Source organism: Manis javanica, chromosome 17 (genome assembly GCF_040802235.1).
Source record: "Manis javanica isolate MJ-LG chromosome 17, MJ_LKY, whole genome shotgun sequence".
In the NCBI taxonomy this organism is placed as follows: Eukaryota; Metazoa; Chordata; class Mammalia; order Pholidota; family Manidae; genus Manis; species Manis javanica.
The window spans coordinates 21,169,038-21,186,183 of NC_133172.1; the positions used below are offsets into that span (position 1 = coordinate 21,169,038).

At 57.7% G+C, this 17,146-nt stretch overlaps 1 protein-coding gene across 4 annotated transcripts; it reads left to right on the top strand.

Moving 5' to 3' along the window:
• Nucleotides 1–962: 962 nt before the first annotated feature.
• SLC7A10 (solute carrier family 7 member 10) lies at nucleotides 963–17,118 on the top strand. Of its 4 annotated transcripts, XM_017641228.3 has the most exons (11): nucleotides 967–1,280; nucleotides 9,992–10,196; nucleotides 12,308–12,459; nucleotides 12,676–12,801; nucleotides 12,870–13,023; nucleotides 13,745–13,868; nucleotides 13,952–14,055; nucleotides 14,401–14,497; nucleotides 14,700–14,849; nucleotides 15,446–15,623; nucleotides 15,897–16,147. In XM_017641228.3, exons 1-11 carry the CDS (start codon nucleotides 998–1,000, stop codon nucleotides 16,025–16,027), a joined length of 1,704 nt encoding a protein of 567 aa, XP_017496717.2. In that variant the 5' UTR covers nucleotides 967–997; the 3' UTR covers nucleotides 16,028–16,147. The 4 variants fall into 4 exon arrangements, with proteins under 4 accessions (XP_017496714.3, XP_017496716.3, XP_017496715.2 ...); XM_017641227.3 differs by lacking the exon at nucleotides 13,952–14,055 and having other exon boundaries at nucleotides 964–1,280; nucleotides 15,897–17,118; XM_017641226.3 differs by lacking the exon at nucleotides 14,700–14,849 and having other exon boundaries at nucleotides 966–1,280.
• The last annotated feature ends 28 nt before the right edge of the window (nucleotides 17,119–17,146 follow it).

Sequence of the window (17,146 nt, forward strand, 5' to 3'; positions counted from 1 at the left end):
GCAGTCCCCCAATTCGACTTCGGCCGCCGTCGGACCCCAGGAGGGGCCCCTGCAAGCCCCGAGGCCGCAGCGGTGGGGAGGGGGCGGGGAGGGCCGGGAGCCCCGCGGCCTCATCCACATGCAGGGGACGATGCGGAGTGGCAGCCGCCAGGAAAGGACAAAGGCTGTTCCGCCGCCGGCCGCACCGTGCCAGGCTCGCCCCTCCCTCCGCCCCGGTGGCCCCCGACGCTACCCCCCTCCTTCTGCTCCACGGGTCGGAGCTGCACAGTCCGGGCTGCTTCCGGGAGTAGACAGCCTCCCTCAGACCCTGCACTCCCTACCTCCTCCTGCGCCCTCAGGGCCCACAGCCCTTGCTCTGTGTCTCCCGAGCCTTTGAGGTGGCCTCGTCTCCTTGAGCCGGGCAGGACTGCAGAGGACCTCCCTCAAACACCCGAGCTTTGGTCCGCTGAGCTCTGACTCCAACCGGGATGCAGTCCTGCACGCAGCCCCTAACCCCCCCAGAGCTGTACCTCACATCCCGCCCTCACCGTTTGGAAGCGTCAGAAAGGGTTTGCGTCTCCGCGCTGCCACTTGCTCTGCGCTCTTCTTTTTGTATCTCTGGGCCTCAACTTCCACCTGTATAATGCACCCAACTCCACCCGCCTCCCCGCACACACGCACTTGGGGGGCGTGCCCGGAGTTAAGGTGTGGAAGCGCTGGCACACAGCGAGTCCCAGTACACTGACAGTTACTATTTTGCCTGCTTCCTCAGTCTCCCTGAGGGCAGGGACAGTCTTGCCGAGTTCTGCCCCCCACCCCAAGAACGGATGTGACCCAGGCAGCGGGAGGGCTCCCTCCTTCGCTCAACTAGGAAGTTCTTCCCAGGTCTGCCCCAAGTCCTCCCCTCTATCCCAGGACAGGACTGGGGGCGGGGGGCTCCCTTTAAAGAAGGTGGGGGAGGGGGCTGCCTGCCGGCGCTCGTTCCACCCCTCCCTGGCCGAGGGCCCCGCGCCAGCGCATGCGCCCGCCCGTAGGCGCTGTCCGGGCTGCGAGCGCGGCGCGCGCACTGGCAGACCGACGGACCGACGGACTGGCTGCCAGTCAGACAGACTGGGCAGTGCAGGGAGCTGGGACGCGGCTGGACAGCGATATGGCCGGCCACACGCAGCCTCCGAGCGGGCGCGAGAACCCCTGCCCTGCGCCCTCGCCCTCTCCCTGCCTGGATCCCGGCCCCGGCGCCTCGGAGCGGGTGGCGCTCAAGAAGGAGATCGGACTGGTGAGCGCCTGCACCATCATCATCGGTGAGCGGTGCCCGAGGCGGGTGGGTGCCTGGGGCGGCAGAGCAGAAGGCTTGGGCGCACAGACCCACGGAACAACTGGCTCCCCTCCCTCGGCGCTCCTACTGGTCTGCGACGGTGGGAACCTGGACGAGGGGACGCCTGGAGCACCTGTGGTGTCTCCTCACACAGCAGCCGCAGGGCTTCTTGTTTCCACCTCCCCAGGTGCACGGAATTGCATCTGGGAGGTGTGGGTCCCATCTACCGCTGGAATCTTCCTTACTGTCCTTTACTGTGTGGGGTTTCAGCAAGGCAATTACCCTCAGTTTTCTCATCCATGAAATGGAGATGACTATGGTCCTCCTTTGAGTGCAGGAGCCTTGGAAGTGTGGGGGGCTGAGCAGGTTGACCCTGGCTAAGGTCCCCAAGTTCTGGGCTGTGGCTCAAGCTGAGACCCTATAGTGTGCAGGATGCGGGTGCCGAGCAGTATGGGCGATTTATTCTTCGAAATTAGGAGGACTGTGGGTAGACTGATGAGGCAGAGCTATAGTCCAGAAGGGAAATAGGTTCTATTATGTAATTAATGTATTATTATTACATACGTATATTACATACATTATTATTACATATGTATATTAAATATGTATGTAATTAACACAAAGTTTGGTGGCAGGAGCCAGGGAGAGGAGGCAGAGTAGCCAGAGACTAGAGAAGGCCCGCGATGGGGTGGTCAGACCAGGCCTGCAGAAAACCCAACTGCTCCCTGGGCTGGATCCCAACAGACACTAACCTACTCTGGCTTTCTAGCCCTAGCACCCCTTCCAAGAATGGGTCCATGCGTCTTGCCCCCATATAGGGTCTTCTGGGTAGGCAGAGTGCTAAGGGGTCATGAGAACAGTGGTGGGATTTTCCTCTTCTGTCCCAAGTCATTTCACACAGACTCCTGAGACACAGGCTAACCCAGACCTATTCCTGTGTCCACACTAGGTGTCTCAGAGACCTGGAAGTGGTCTGTTCCACCCCCCTGTGTCCCAGGATATATGGGCTGGAGGGATGAATGACAGGGGTCTTGACTACTCTCACTCTACTACCTGCCTGTCTTTCCCTCGCCAGCCAATGGGAGCTGTTTATACATCGACTGCTCACTCATTTTCAGACCCTGGAGATGGAGAAAGTTAGGGGCACAAGAGGGCAGATGGAGGTCTTCACCCTCCTGGGCTGGGGATGGGGTCTGACCCTTGGCCATGCCCTGCTTTCAACCCAGCCCCTATGCAAGTAGCTCCGCTGTCCCACCAGCTTGCCCCTTGAATGGTATCTTCCAGGAGTGGGTCCTGATCTGACCCTGAGACCGCCTTGGCCCCAGAGGGCCCTGCCTGACTCTGTGCTAGGACGAAGAGCTGGTTCCAGGGATTTGGCCAGAGTACTGGTTAGAGCTGCGTCTTGGCCTACATCCTCTCCAGGAGATGCACCACCAGGAAGGGGAAGCCCACACATGATGGATGAGCCATGGGTCGAGGCTGATCATGTCTGGAGCCAGTTGCAGTGCCAGGAAGGTTCAGGGAGAGACACAGCTCTTTCTGCACTGCCTCAGCCAAGCCCAACATCCTTGAGCTGCATTCCTACTCTGCCTCCTCCCACAGCCAACCCCTCAGGTCAGGTAGAGGCTGTTGGCTCCTCCTTCCTCAAAACCCTGGTGGTGGTGATGGGAGTAGAGCAGGCTCCGTCTCCAGGCCAGACACTCTAAGAATTTGCTGGTGCAGCCATGCTCGGCCCTTACAGCCCCTAACTCTTCAGTCCATTCTTGCCGCTCTGGGTCCACTGCCCCCTTAGCCCCCAGACCCTGAAGGCTGAGCTGGGGTGAGGGGTGACTTGGCCAAGGCTGGTGGACTCAGGAACAGGGCACAGATGGCCTGACCCTAGCCCAGGACACTCAGCTGTGGTCCAACAGCCCTACTTGGGGAGCTCCACTGGGTTACAGCATCAGGAGACTGGGCTAGGCAGGGGACAGGCAAAGGGGGAACTGACCTAGAACAGAAGGTGACAGGACCTGAGGAAGCAACAGATGTGGGCTGAGTCAGGGTCAGCTCCACCGTCCCTACAAGGTGCCCTAAGGGCCCTTACCATCTTCCCATTCACTGAACTGGGGGGTCCACCTCCCACATCTTACCCCATCTTCCTGCCCTGGGAAGCCTGGTCAAAGTCTGCAAAGTGTCATATTTTAACTTTGAAAGTCTTGAGAACTTTATATCCTTCTCCATAATCACTCTTGTTTGTTACCAGCTACTGAACTTACTATCTCCAAAAGTTCCAAACAGACCTTCCCAGACCCCATCACTGTCTCTCCTTGTGCCTCCTGTCTTGTCCAGGCTGCGTGAGGCTTTCAGGAATAGAACAATATGGAAGGGCTTTGGACTGGAATAAGGCTCCACCAAAATGTGTGTAGAACAGCACCTGCTGGCCACAGCAGGCACAATTGGAGGGGAACTGGACAGCCTGGAGGAACGAGAGCCATGTGGGGCAGGCACTGTGCAAATCATTGCCACATCCAATATCTACTCAGACAAACAGCTCTTCTTACTTTACGAGAACAGGTTTCCCCTTTATCTCATTCAATTTTCATGCTCATCTTGCAAGATGGGAATTTTTATACCCATTTTACAGATGTAGACATGGAGAGTGGAAGTTAAGTGACACTGCTGCAAATGTTAGACTTGGGATTTAGGACCAGATTTAGACTCATCTCCCAATCCAGTGTCCTTATTCATATTCATATTGCTCTGGTGCTGAGCAAAATTGGGGCCAGATATGGAGCCCTTCATGGCAAAAGGTTGGGGATTGAACTGAGAGCTCATTCAACCACAGTTTACTGAGCTCCCCCATTTACTATGGAAGGATGAACAAACAGATGGACTGAACAGTCTCCCCTGACTCCCCACCCAGGAGTGGAGTCTCTTGTCTGGACTCAAGGACCTTGGCCAGCTCCCGCTCCCGATCCACACCCAAGGAAGGGATGCACCCAGGTCTAGAAGAGTGTGAACCACCCTTGGCTGCTGACTATGCCGTCCTGTCCTCCACTCTCTCTGACTCAAGTGTCCTGCCCATGCAAGTGTTTGTGGGTTGGGCTCAAGTATGTTCAGGGACTCAGGGGTCTACTTCTTGAACCCTATCTCCTTAAGGGTTTATGAATCACATCTTGAAGCCATAGCCAAGTCCCTCTATGTCTCCAGGGCTGGAGGCGGCTGGGCTGCTCAGAGGATGGCCCTCTCCAGAACTCCAGCCCCTCTTCACCAGAACCCTGAGGAACCACACAGGAGCTTGCCTGTGCCTCACCACAGCTCCAACGTACAGCAGGGACCTGCGGCTGCAACCAGCCCGGGTTCAGATGTCTTTGGCATGCTCTGGGACGCTGTAGGGGAGCAAGGCAGCTCCAAGTGCTGGCCCTGGACACACTCATTCATCTATTCGATATTTAGGTAGAGAACAGTGCTGGGGATACAGCAGGGAATGCCCTGTCCTCCTGGAGCTGACCGTGCGGCATGGCAGTCAAAGAGCAAACAAGATAGACAAGCTGCATGTTCAGCCGACAGGGTGTTGATAAGTGCTAAGGTGAGAAAATTAAGACAGGGCAGAGGATTGGAGGTAGGAGGTGAGTCAGGAGTGGGATGGCATCCAGCTTGGGTCTGCCTTGAGGGCCACAGTAAGGACTTTGCCTTTGTCCCTTGGTGGAATGGGAGTCCTAACAGGGCATTGAGCAGAAGAGGCACAGGATAAGGGAAGGGAAGGGGAGGGGAGGGAAAAGAAAGGATACAGATTATATGAGGTCTCCATGGGAGTGAGTGTGGAAAGAAAAGGGCAGAGGGCCCAGGACTGAGCCCCAAGCACCGAACATCCAGAAGTCAGGCGAGAAGAAGGGACCAGCAGAGGAGTCCAGGAGGAGCAGCCAGCGAGGTGGGAGGAGGGCCAGGAGGCCGAGTGAGGAGGAAAGGGACCAACTGCCGATGCTGCTGATGAGGCAAGTGAGATGCGGCCTGGGGCCCAATTGCGGAGCCCAGCAGCGTGGAGCTCATTGGTGACCTTGACAGACCTCAGCCTGGACACAGGGAACAGGCAAGGCTTGCTCGGTGAGGCTGGGCTGAGCAGAGGGAGCCAGGCAGAGAGTGCCCCCACGCTTCTGCTCATCCCTCTCTTGAGAGGAAAGTGCGTTAGGCCGGAGGTGCATGCTGGCCAGTTGACTATTCCAAGCATGTCCGGGAAACATCCTCATCACCGCCCTGCAGTTCTGCCAAGACCTCAGTGGACACTGCTGTCTTCCTGGAGGGGTGCCCGACACATGTTCACCATAAGGACTCATGTGCTTGGAGCCACAGCTTCACCCAGAACAACAGCAGGGCCCACAGAGCAGGGCTGTATCTGCTGACCCCAGGATGTTAGGTCCTATTGGGGATGGGTCTCCAAAGGCTAGGGTGTCCTGGGGTGTCTCCAAGGTGGATGACAACAGTGACATCCACAAGCACTTCCGACGTGCCAGGTAAGGTGGGAGCGTGCCCACAGCACTGCCTCATCTCCCCATTTTACAGAAAAGAAGGCTCAGAGAGGTAAAGTACCTTGTCCACAACCCCCTATCATGAAGGATCTGGGATTCGAACCCAGATATGGGGGTTCTAAACTAGTAGGTGCCCCCTTGGTCTCAGAGGCCCTCAGACCTACCAATGGGTATTTGAAAATCCTTCTCAAAGGCCTCATGGGTCATATCCTAATGGGGAGGTGCTGGGACTCACTGCCCGGAGCAAGGGAAGGAGGCCTGGCCCATGGCCAGCCCCTGATCAGGCCCAGGAGGCCCAAAGCTGCTGTCAATCATGCCAGAAGGCCAGGGTGACAGGAGGAGGCCCTGTCACGGCCACGCTGGCTGAAAGAGGCAGGGCTTAGGCAAGGCACATGAAAGATGACCGAGGCCATGTGGGCTCCCAATCCTTTGGGAGGGTTCAGGCCTCACATCTCAGCAGGTAAGGGCATAGACCCTGCCCTCTGGGAATGTAGGATCTATCCAGGTTGGCAAAGAAAGGACTCACTGCCTGGCTATCCCCCAAGTACTATGGGAGTAGGGCAGGGTCCACGTTGTAAAGACCAAGGTGGGAGGTCTAAGAGGGCTTCCTGGGGGTGGTGGTGCTTCTAGGAGGCCTGTGAGCTGGAAAGAGACATGCCATAGAGAGGAACAGGGGTCCCTGAGCAGACTTGTTTCCCTGGACCCCGCGCAGATATGCCTCTGCTGCCCCCTAGCCCAGTGGCCCTACCTGACATAAGAGGACACTGAGGCTTGGAAGGGCAGCACTGGCCTGAGGTCATGCAGCCAACTTCTGAAAGTGTTTCTAGGGATGAGGGCGGTGCCAGGGGCCTGGCCTGACGGTAGGTCCCTGCACCCTCCCCAGATCAGACTCTGTACATTCCCCTCACACACACCAAGGGCAGCTGTCTCCTGCCACTGATACAACCTCCACAGTCCACCCCTGAGACCTCCATCCTCAGCTACTGCCTCCCAGAAATAGGTCAGAACGCACCGCAGCAGCTGGGGGAACAATGGCCCTTTCTTCGTTCCTCCGTGGAGCCGGGTAAGCCCCATCAGGCCAAACATCTTAATGTGAGAAAAACCACCCAGCGCAGGCTGAGGGGAGAGGGTGGGAGGAGAATGGAGGGGGCCAGCCTGGGGAGGGGATTTACATCCTCGCCTACCTGCCCTGGAGCTCTGGCCCCACCGCGGGCCTGCAGGGACCGCAGAGCAGCCATTCCATTGGGTGGATGGGAAGGTGGGGGCCTTGGAACCCACATTTCTCTGGCCTGCAAGTGGTCAGATATCTGGCTAGGTGCTTAGCAGTACCCCCTAGCCCATCCAACAGTCCCTGGTTCCTGCCCCTCCTCTTCCTGCAGGCAGGATCCCCAAGGACTGGCTTATCCACTTCTGTTCCCCAAATCAGGCAGAGTTGATTACATTTGAGGCCTGGAGATGAGCCCTGAGCCCACCACCACCAGAGGGGTGGGCAGGCATCCCTGCAGCCCCCCTTACAGCTCCATGGACCCTTGTCCACACCTGTAATCACTCAAGTGCTGAAGGCCCCGCCCCTGTCCTCAGCACCCCACCTCCTCCTCCTTGCCCTCTGCTGCTCACCAGGCCCACAGTTCCCAGTAGCTCCTTGCAGAGTCCCGCCCAACTCATGTGGTGCTGAGAGAAGCCACTGCACCTCAATGGGATTTTCTGCCACCTTCCAGCACACACTTGGGGCAGATGGTGGAGGCTGTCCAGACTCAAAGCAGGAGGCCCCCAAGGCCTGGAGAGACATCAGCTGCCATGTGTGTTCCTTTGAGCCACACAGAGAGGAGTCCTGCACTGCAGACTGAGGCCTGATGTCCAAAACAATAGTGATCCCCCAGCCCATTCCCCAGATACCAGCATCAGAGCCAGTTACTGGCACAGGCTAGTGATGTGTCATTTTATGATCCCAGTCTTGGAGGGTGAGATGCCAGGTGTGGCTCCCTGAGGGTTACAGCCATGAGGCACTGCCAGGCAGAACTGTGGAAAGTGGTGGGGTCCCCTCAGGGTAGGCGGCCTGGGGCTCCTTCCCAAGCCACCCAGCCCCCACTGGCTTCCAACCTCACTACTTTGGCAAATCCCCCTCGACCAGGTCTTGAGAACAGAGACTCTGCTGCCGGACAGAGTGAACTCAAAGGCCGTTTAGAAACCTGACAGCCCACCCAGGCCCCGGAACCCCATGCTAGATAAGGGAGGCAGCCCCTCAGCCCTGGAAGCAGGCTGAGGGCACAGCTTACATCTGGGGGCTGGGCGACAGGAATTCTTTCATCCTTATCTGGATGTATTTAGGGCTCCTGGGATGTGACTGGAAAACCAAGCAGGTCATCGTGCCGTCCAGACTGGAAATCTGTGTCGGCCAGGGGTGGGGGTGGGGGGTAACACCAGGGACAAGGAATGCATGCAGATTGGTGGCCACAGCTGTGTCCTCATCCAGACCCACTAGCAGGCCTGGCAGGTGGAGCAAGCAGGCTCTGCCCTGATGGACGGGCACTCACCACAGGGTCCTGGCAGGTAGGGTAATCTTGTCGAGGGGCTGAGCCCCAGGTCCCAGCAATGTGGCCCTTTTATTCATATGGGTTCTGGGATTATTTCCTCTTGGGCAGGTCTTCATGCAAATCACCAGTGATGAGACCTAATTCATTTGCACAGATGATGAGATCCAGGTGACCCAGAGTAATACCCTCTTTGCCCCAATTGCCAAGGAGCTCAGGACTAAGTGGGCATCAGAGGCTTGCTCACGCTGAGAACTTGCTCTGCAGACTGCAGTTTGGCCCTATGAGCATTTCCCGTTATCCCTCTCCCAGACATGGTGAGTCAGCGGAGCACCGGCCCCCAGGCCATCCTTCTGAGACTCAGGGTCAGCCCCAGGGGCAAGGCAGGCCTTCCACAACCATGGCAGATGCCACTCACACACTAGCCTTGGAAGCTGGCCACCCTTCTGCTCCTCACAGTCCCTTTCCAGGACAAGCACGAACTGCCACGCCCATTTCATGGATCAGGAAGTCAGTCCTTCACGTCAGGGCATCAATGCTACTTTGGGCACCAGGCCTTTCACTCACTCATGAGTCTACTCAACAGAGGTGTACTGAGCACCTACTGGGTGCTGGGGGACCAAGGAGAGCGAAAGCAGGTGAAAGTGCACACAGAATCATGCAAACGAAGATGCCCAGTACTTCCAGATAGAGCTGTGATGAGCTGAGGGTTCCCCATATGGTGTCTCATGGAATCCTCACAATAATCTCTTTGTACAGACAGGACTCCAGGGGTGACCTGAGTGGGGAGAGGTCCCCAGGCCTCCTGAGCTCCAGCAGGGTTTCCTACTGTGGTCCTGAGATTAGAGCAGTGACCCCTGTTTGCAAACAGCAGGTTGTCCCCAGGAGAGAGGCAGTCTAGGCCCAAACCCCAGGCTGCACTCAGAGTCTCTACTGACCTGCTGTCATTCACCCCATTCCCTCCATGAAAGCTGCTGACCAACCCCTGCCCTGCAAATGCACCGGTTCCTCCCCATCATCCCACCAGCCCTTGCCCAAGGCCTGAGACATTTTAACAGTGCCAGGAAACAACGTCTCTTCAGAGTCTGTCTCTCCAGTCTGGGTCCAAGGTCAGAAAGGAGCCCAGGAAGCAGGTGGAAGGGCTCCCTGATAGGAAAAGGGGGGACAGAAGATAAAGAAATAAAGTATGGGACAGGGTCTGGGGAACCACAGGACTGTGGAGTAGGAGGAAGAGCCCAAATTGGCACAGTCAAGGAGGGCTTCTTGGAGGAGGTGCCACCCCATTTGGACTTTGGCCAATAGACAAGTGGCAGGAGAGTGTCAGGGTTAAGGTCCTGCTTTAGGTGGCCAGTTCTGGAGTAAGTGGGGGGCCGAGGAACTCAGAACAAGACCCATCTCCAGCAGGGGAGCCGGGCTGGATGGACAAGGTGACAAGGTGCTGCTCCCATACCAAGGACTGAGGAAGGGGAGAGGATGAGCTCAGACTGAGACTCACAGGGTCTGAGGGGCCTGTGGCATCCCCAGGCCTCCAGGCTACCTCCTGCCTCCCCCTCCAGGAGGCAGCCCCTTCCCTTCCCCACTGCAGCATCCAGAGCCCCACAGAGAAGGCTGGGCTGCTTAGGGGGCCCCAGACCTGATGCCTGCCCATCTCTCCCTTGCAGGGAACATCATCGGCTCGGGCATCTTTATCTCCCCCAAGGGGGTCCTGGAGCACTCAGGCTCAGTGGGTCTGGCCCTCTTCGTCTGGGTCTTGGGTGGGGGCGTCACTGCCCTGGGCTCCCTCTGCTACGCGGAGCTGGGAGTCGCCATCCCCAAATCCGGCGGAGACTACACCTATGTCACCGAGATCTTTGGGGGCCTGGCTGGGTGAGTGTGGGGCACCAGCAGCGGAGCGGGGGCACATGTCTCTGGGATGGATGGCCAGGTGGGCTCTGGACCTGTTTCCTCTTCTGCTTCTCACATCACAGGAAGGTCATGGGCTGGACGGAGGGAAGTGGGTGGGGGTTTTGGGCAGCCTTCCAAGGCCAGTGCCCACCACACTCCAGCCAGACACTCTGGCTGGCCCTTTGACCTCTCTGTTTCCTTTTAAATAGAGCTCCCTTTAAGCCCCACTCTACCTGGGTGCTTATGGGTAGGGAGGCCCTTACAATCTGAATTCTCTAGATTTTATTAAACTTATGTGTGGGAGTAGAAGACAAGATATTCCCATCAATGCCCTGCAAGTTCCCCTGTAAATAGCTCCCTGATGCTCCTTTATTCACCAGTGAACATGAGCTGAGCACTGTGCGCTGAGGTCCAAGGATGCAGTGATAAAAAGGCGATAAAGTAATTAAAAAAGAAAACAGTCCTTACCCTCAAGGTGCTCACAGTGCAGAAGGGAAACAGCCCCCCAAACTTGACTAACACCTAGAGGATCCTTGCTTTGAGGGTGTGGGTGAGAGGCAATGGTTCAACAGCCAAGAGAACCAAGAGAACAGGGTGCCCACCACCTAGGGAAGGCTCCCAGGGAGAAACACGTTTGTGCCAAGGCTTGAAGGAAGGGTGGGGTTTTCTCAGCTGACCAGTGAGGAGGCGGAGCACATACAGAGGGCGGTGCCCCAGCTGAGCTCTGTCAGTCTGCCGTGGCCACGGGTGAGGTCAGATCCATGGTAGATGCCAGGGCTTGGAGGGGAGGGGGCAGCCTGGGGATGGAGAATTGCAGTCCCCAAAGCTATTGCAATCAGCAGTTGAGCCATACTGAGGGCCTAAACAAAGGTACAGGGAGATTCCAGAATCTTCTAGGAGCTGAAGTCAGAGGCCACAGCAGCCAGTGTTAGGGAGGAGTGGGTGCAGTGGGTTGACACTGCTTTCCTCTTGGAGAGTCTCCATCAATGGCAGTTCCTGGGATGGAGAGGGGGATATTTTGGGGTGAGGCTTGCCATGCTGGTGGGGTCTGTAGCACATCTGGGGAGATGCTCAGTCAGGTCTTGGGTGGAGGGTCTAGAGCTCAGAAGAAAAGTCTAGGTTGAATTACACAAAGTCTGGTTCTGAGGAAGATCTCTGAGGCCCTCAATGAGGTAGCTGTGGTAGGGCCTGTCAGGGCATGGGCACCCCTGTGGGGTGTCCATGGGTTTTATCCTCTTGGGAGAGGGTCCTCAAAGGGGTCTCCATGCTATGCAGCTGGAGAGAATACTCAAGGAGGTGGGAGGGTGAAGAGGCTCCAGGACCCTACCCCAGGAGCCCCCAAAATGGTGGTGAGGGGAGTAGAAGGGAGCCCCAAGCAGGGGAGGAGGGCCGTGGAGCTAGAGTGTCCCAGAAGCCACAGGGTTGTGGGGTGCAAAGCAAGAGGTAGGAAGCAGGGCTACAAAGCAAAGGTGAAGACCAAGAGGAAGACACCAAGGTCAGTGCCCCAGAGGTCCCTGGTGTCCCTCAACGAGACAATCCCCACCAACAAGGGCTAGAGAGAGAGCTAGGATGACCCCCACAGACAGGACCTCTCCTAGAGTCAGGCAGAGCCCCCACTCACATAGGCACCCTGCAGATGCAAGGGACATAAGTCATTCCCCACCCTCAGTCAGGGCTCTTTAGAAGGTCTGGACCCTTGGAGATCACAGCTCAGAGTCAGCCATCTGCACCCACAGGACTCTGCAGAGAGCTGTGGCTGGAGCCCTGACTAAAGGTCCAGGACAGCTCACCCCAGCTCAGGAAACAGCATGTGACCCGGGGCTAGGTAGCCATTAGACAGGTGGTTGGTTCCTGAGTCCTTCTCGACACCTACCCAAGGGCAGCCTGTAGCTGTTTACCAGTGCTGAAATGGTCCATAATAGGGCAGAAACCTTGACAGAGTCCACCCTGGCTGCCTGGACTAAAGCTGGCATCTGATGCCCACACCAGCCCTGGGGTGCCAGGGCCCAGGTGCGGCCCTGCTCTACACACCTAGGCCAGCTTGACCAGCAAGATGCCAGGGTGCATGCCACTCGGGCCCTTACTCATTCCAGTTTCCTGCTGCTCTGGAGTGCCGTCCTCATCATGTACCCCACCAGCCTGGCTGTCATCTCCATGACCTTCTCCAACTACGTGCTACAGCCCGTGTTCCCCAACTGCATCCCCCCTGCCGCTGCCTCCCGTGCACTCTCCATGGCCTGCCTGAGTGAGTGCCCAGAGCAGCAGGCTGCTGGGGCCCACCCTGCCCCTGCTCAGTGTGGGAGGGCTAGAGGGATCCTTCCCAGCTGCCAGCCCCTGTGAGGCCCCCTCAGGGGTTGGGCTTCTTGCAATCCAGCTGCCGAGCCTGGGCCAAACTCGCCTGTGGCCCACCATGGGACGCTCAGGTCAGGTGCCCACCCACATGCCCACCTTCCCTCCCCAGTGCTCCTGACGTGGGTAAACAGCTCCAGTGTTCGCTGGGCCACTCGAATCCAGGACATCTTCACCGGCGGGAAGCTGCTGGCTCTGTCGCTCATCATTGGTGTGGGCTTTGTCCAGATCTTCCAAGGTAGGTACAGGGTGGGGCTGTGCACAGGGCTCGGAAGACAACCTGACCCTTGACCTCTGGACCCCCAGGGCACTTTGAAGAGTTGATGCCCAGCAATGCCTTTGACTTCTGGATGTCACCCTCCGTGGGTCACCTGGCCCTGGCCTTCCTCCAGGGCTCCTTTGCCTTCAGTGGCTGGAACTTCCTCAACTATGTCACCGAGGAGCTGGTTGACCCTCGAAAGTGAGTCGCCCAGCCAGATCTTGGGAAGGTGTGGGCTGGACAGTGGGAGAGGCAGCCTCCTTGCACAGACCTGCTGCCACCTGCCTGACCACGCTGCTGCCACACATGAATGACTCCGGAAAGACAGCTGGGATGCTTGTGTTCCAGCCGGCCTGTTCTGTATGGCTGTGGATGGGTCACAGCCCCTTGCTGGGCCTCAGAAACACTGAGTGTCATTGTCCTGCTGTAAATGGATCCAGCTATCTACATCTGGCCAAATATTATACATGTGCATACAACATGGTCCCTACAAATGAAGCCAAGGGCTCCACCTGATGCTCAGCCAGGGATTCCGACAGTGAACAGTTGCAGCTGGGGCTGGGGCTACAGCAAGTCCTGGGGGACCCTTGCTGTACCAACTAGCTCTGAGGGCACTTGTGGGATTTTCAAGGCTGATTTTGGCTGTATGCAAATTTCTCTTTATGCATAGACATTAGACCCATCCCTCAGGGCACGACATGGCCCCTCCTCCATCTGCCTATCTCCCTCCAGCCTGTGCCAGACAGGGACTGCCAGGCAGGCAGGGGCAACAGCCAATAGTGCTGCTCCTTGCCTGCCCGAAGGCCCCCAGCAGACACAGGAGATGGAGGCTCAGGCTCCCCAGGTCCTCTCTCCTCACCTCTGGGCCCTATCCCCCCACCCACCAAGGGCTGATGCCCACTCACTCCACCACTGCCCCCAGGAACCTACCTCGTGCCATCTTCATCTCCATCCCACTGGTGACCTTCGTGTACACCTTCACCAATGTGGCCTACTTCACTGCCATGTCCCCCCAGGAGCTGCTGGCCTCTAATGCAGTGGCTGTGGTGAGTGGGGGTCCCACCTGGTCCCTGGCTCCTGCCAGGCCCCTACCCTGCCTCATATACCACCTCTCTCCTTGCCCACTCAGACCTTCGGGGAGAAGCTGCTGGGCTACTTTTCTTGGGTCATGCCTGTCTCTGTGGCACTTTCCACTTTTGGAGGGATCAATGGCTACCTGTTCACCTCCTCCAGGTGACTGGACTTGGGAGAGGGTGGTCAAGGTGAGACAAGGCAGGTGGCCTGGTGCACACGAGCCGTGCTGGGGGGCCAGAGGAAGTGAGATCCAGCCAGTTGGGGCCCACCAGAATCTGGGATGATGAGCTCCTTAGTAACAGATGCAACCAACTCAGGTACAGAAAGCAAGGGGGAGGTGGGCTAGATCTGGGGAAGAACCGCCCAGCAGGGCTGCTGGGGCCTGGAGCAGGGGATCAGAGGCCAAGAGAGATATCAGGTCTAGAGCTGAGGTCTAGGATCAGGCCAGCAGGGAAGCCCAAGGCCGGGCTTATGGCCCCCACCCATCTCTGTCCCAACCCACAGACTGTGCTTCTCTGGAGCCCGAGAGGGGCACCTGCCCAGTCTGCTGGCCATGATCCATGTCAGGCACTGCACCCCTATCCCTGCCCTCCTCGTCTGCGTAAGTTGGGGACCCAGGCTGGTGGGGTGGGTAAGGAATGTGAATAAGGGTAGAGAGTAGTCCTGGGCCTGGTGGGCAGCCCACAGAGGGAGTGGGGAGGGCAGGGACTCACCACCCTCCTGGCCGAGCCGGCAGGCCCAGGGCAGCCCGCAGGGTTGGCAGGAGGCAGGTGGGTGGCTAGCCTCAGCTGGTCCTCTCCCAGTGTGGGGCCACAGCGGTCATCATGCTTGTGGGAGACACGTACACGCTCATCAACTACGTGTCCTTCATCAACTACCTCTGCTATGGCGTCACCATCCTGGGCCTGCTCGTGCTGCGCTGCAAGCGGCCGGCGCTCCACAGGCCCATCAAGGTGAGGCTGTTGGGAGGACAGGCTGGCCCATGAGCTGGAAGCTGTCAAAGCTGCCCTCTCACCTATCTGGGCACCGGGGGAGGGGATGACAAGAAAGGGGATTCCAGCCTTTGCCTCAAGCTGGGCCCTGCGCAGGGCTTTATGTGCACTGACCTAGTCCATCGTCATGAGGTGGGCGTTTTGAATCCTCCCAGTTCACAATGAGAAAATGAGGCTACAACACTTGCTCCTGGTCATGCAGGATTCCATGAGTCCACATAAAAACAAAAACTGAGCTAAAAGTCCTCCTCTCCTATTTGCAGACATCTCCTCTCCAGCTGGCGAAATGCTTAGTGCCTAAACCGTGAAACCAAAAAATAACTGACCTTCAGCCAAATGCAAGTGGCAAGCCCACATGCAGTTGCTGTGTGGAGCTGAGCCACTGAAACCTTGACAAATCTTCAACAATTTGGCCAATTTCCGGCACATTGGGTTGCTGCCCTCAGGCCTCAGCTCCCATGACAGGGTGAAAGGCACCTCGGGCTCCCCCGGGCCACAGCGCAGGAGAGCCGAGCAGGAGTCCTGTGCCCTTGGCACTCCCGTTCTCTCCCCGGCAGGTGAACCTCCTCGTCCCCACGGCGTACTTGGTCTTCTGGGCGTTCCTGCTGGTCTTCAGCTTCCTCTCAGAGCCCACGGTGTGCGGGGTGGGCGTCATCATCATCCTCACGGGGGTGCCCGTTTTCTTCCTGGGCGTGTTCTGGAGAAGCAAACCAAAGTGTGTGCACAAACTCACAGGTGAGCCAGGGCAGCCTCCCTGAGGTGGTGGGGCCCGGAGGGGGGACCCTTGGGGACTGCCCTAGAGCAGGCTCTCCCAGCAGCTGCGGTGACAACACAGGGCCCAAACCACCACCAAAGTCTCCCCAGGCTGTGGCCCAAGCATCTGGGACCCACCCACAGAAGAAGCACAAAAACAGAAGACCCTAAACCAGGCGGAAAGAGAAGTCCTCCCGAGACCCCCTGCCTCTTGGAGTCAGACCAAGGCCCATCTGTCTGTCTGTCTGTCCTCAGAGTCAATGACACGCTGGGGCCAGGAGCTGTGTTTCGTGGTCTACCCCCAGGGTGCCCCAGAGGAGGAGGAATATGGCCCCTGCCAGCCCTCCCCGCTGCCTGCCGTGGACAAGCCCTTGAAGACACAATGAGACAGTTTTGGACCTTGAAGCAGCTGTTTCTGTTTACATGTTGTTTATCAAGGAGGTGTTTTTGTAACAGAGTTTTCTTTTTTCCTGGAAAAAAAGATCTGAGACTTAGAGGCCTATGATAAGGAGGCCCTGAAGATGTGGACTGGGTTCCCTATCAGTGCTGCCCTGCTAACTTTTCCTGAAAAGGTCTGAATAAAACAGGGCTGGTGGTGTGCTAGACTCAGGTCCTGAGTTCCTGGTGGGCATAACTAGCAAGGGGTATGCATGGTGTCACTGGGGAAGGTGCCCCAGCGGGCTCTGAAGGAGGCCTTTGGCACCTGGGGGCTCTGCCACTTGAGCCAGGCACTCCCTCTGCCTTGTGAGGTCCAGAGCCTCCCCTGCCCCAAAGGGACATTGAGGACTGGGAAGCAGCAAGGTGTGCCCTCTCCAGGCCCCACAATGCCAGCCCCATGCTTAGCCACCCACAAAAATCCAGGGATTCCTGCCAGAACTGCCTTTCTGTCTATAAATTCCCATGGACTTCAGAGCCCACAGCATCACCCTGGTTTACATGGGGGAAAACAGGCCCTGAGACAGGATGGGATGATCTGTCAGCATTGTCAGTTGGTACTTGGCCTCTGTCCTCTGAGAAAGCATCAAGCAGCATCTCCCAGGGACCTCGGGGCCTGCAAGAGACCCAGGGGCTTCCTCTACCACATACCCACATTCTCAGCCCTGCCTTTATGCCCAGAAGACTGATGTCTCAGCCAGAGGGCAAAGGGCATCAGCCTGGCCAGGCCCATGCTGATACAACAAGATGGGGTGTGGAAGCCTCCTAGCTTCTCTGGGGCCTGCTGGGAGGACGGAGGAGGGCTCGGCACCAACAGAGGGCCCAGCATGGGCTAGATGGGCTGCGTCCCACATAGCTGTGGCTCTGCTCAGTCCTGGCACAGCTCTGGTGCCAACAGGATGAGTGAAGCCAGAAGCCACAGAAAACACTCGAGAGCCCTGCCCTGGCCCTCCTGATTCTCTGGAAATGGATTCCCAGGAGGTGGGAGAGGTAGAAGTGAGACCCAGTGTACCTGTGCTGGGACCCTGCAAGGGGCTTGTCCCTCTACCTTCTTCTCTGCTCAAGCCCGC

Excerpts from the sequence above, each read along its gene's own strand:
- SLC7A10 (XM_017641227.3), top strand. The coding sequence starts at position 998 with ATGCGCCCGCCCGTAGGCGCTGTCCGGGCTGCGAGCGCGGCGCGCGCA. Across the intron at positions 10,197-12,307 it reads ATCTTTGGGGGCCTGGCTGG|TTTCCTGCTGCTCTGGAGTG; the intron begins GTGAGTGTGGGG and ends TACTCATTCCAG. Across the intron at positions 12,460-12,675 it reads ACTCTCCATGGCCTGCCTGA|TGCTCCTGACGTGGGTAAAC; the intron begins GTGAGTGCCCAG and ends TTCCCTCCCCAG.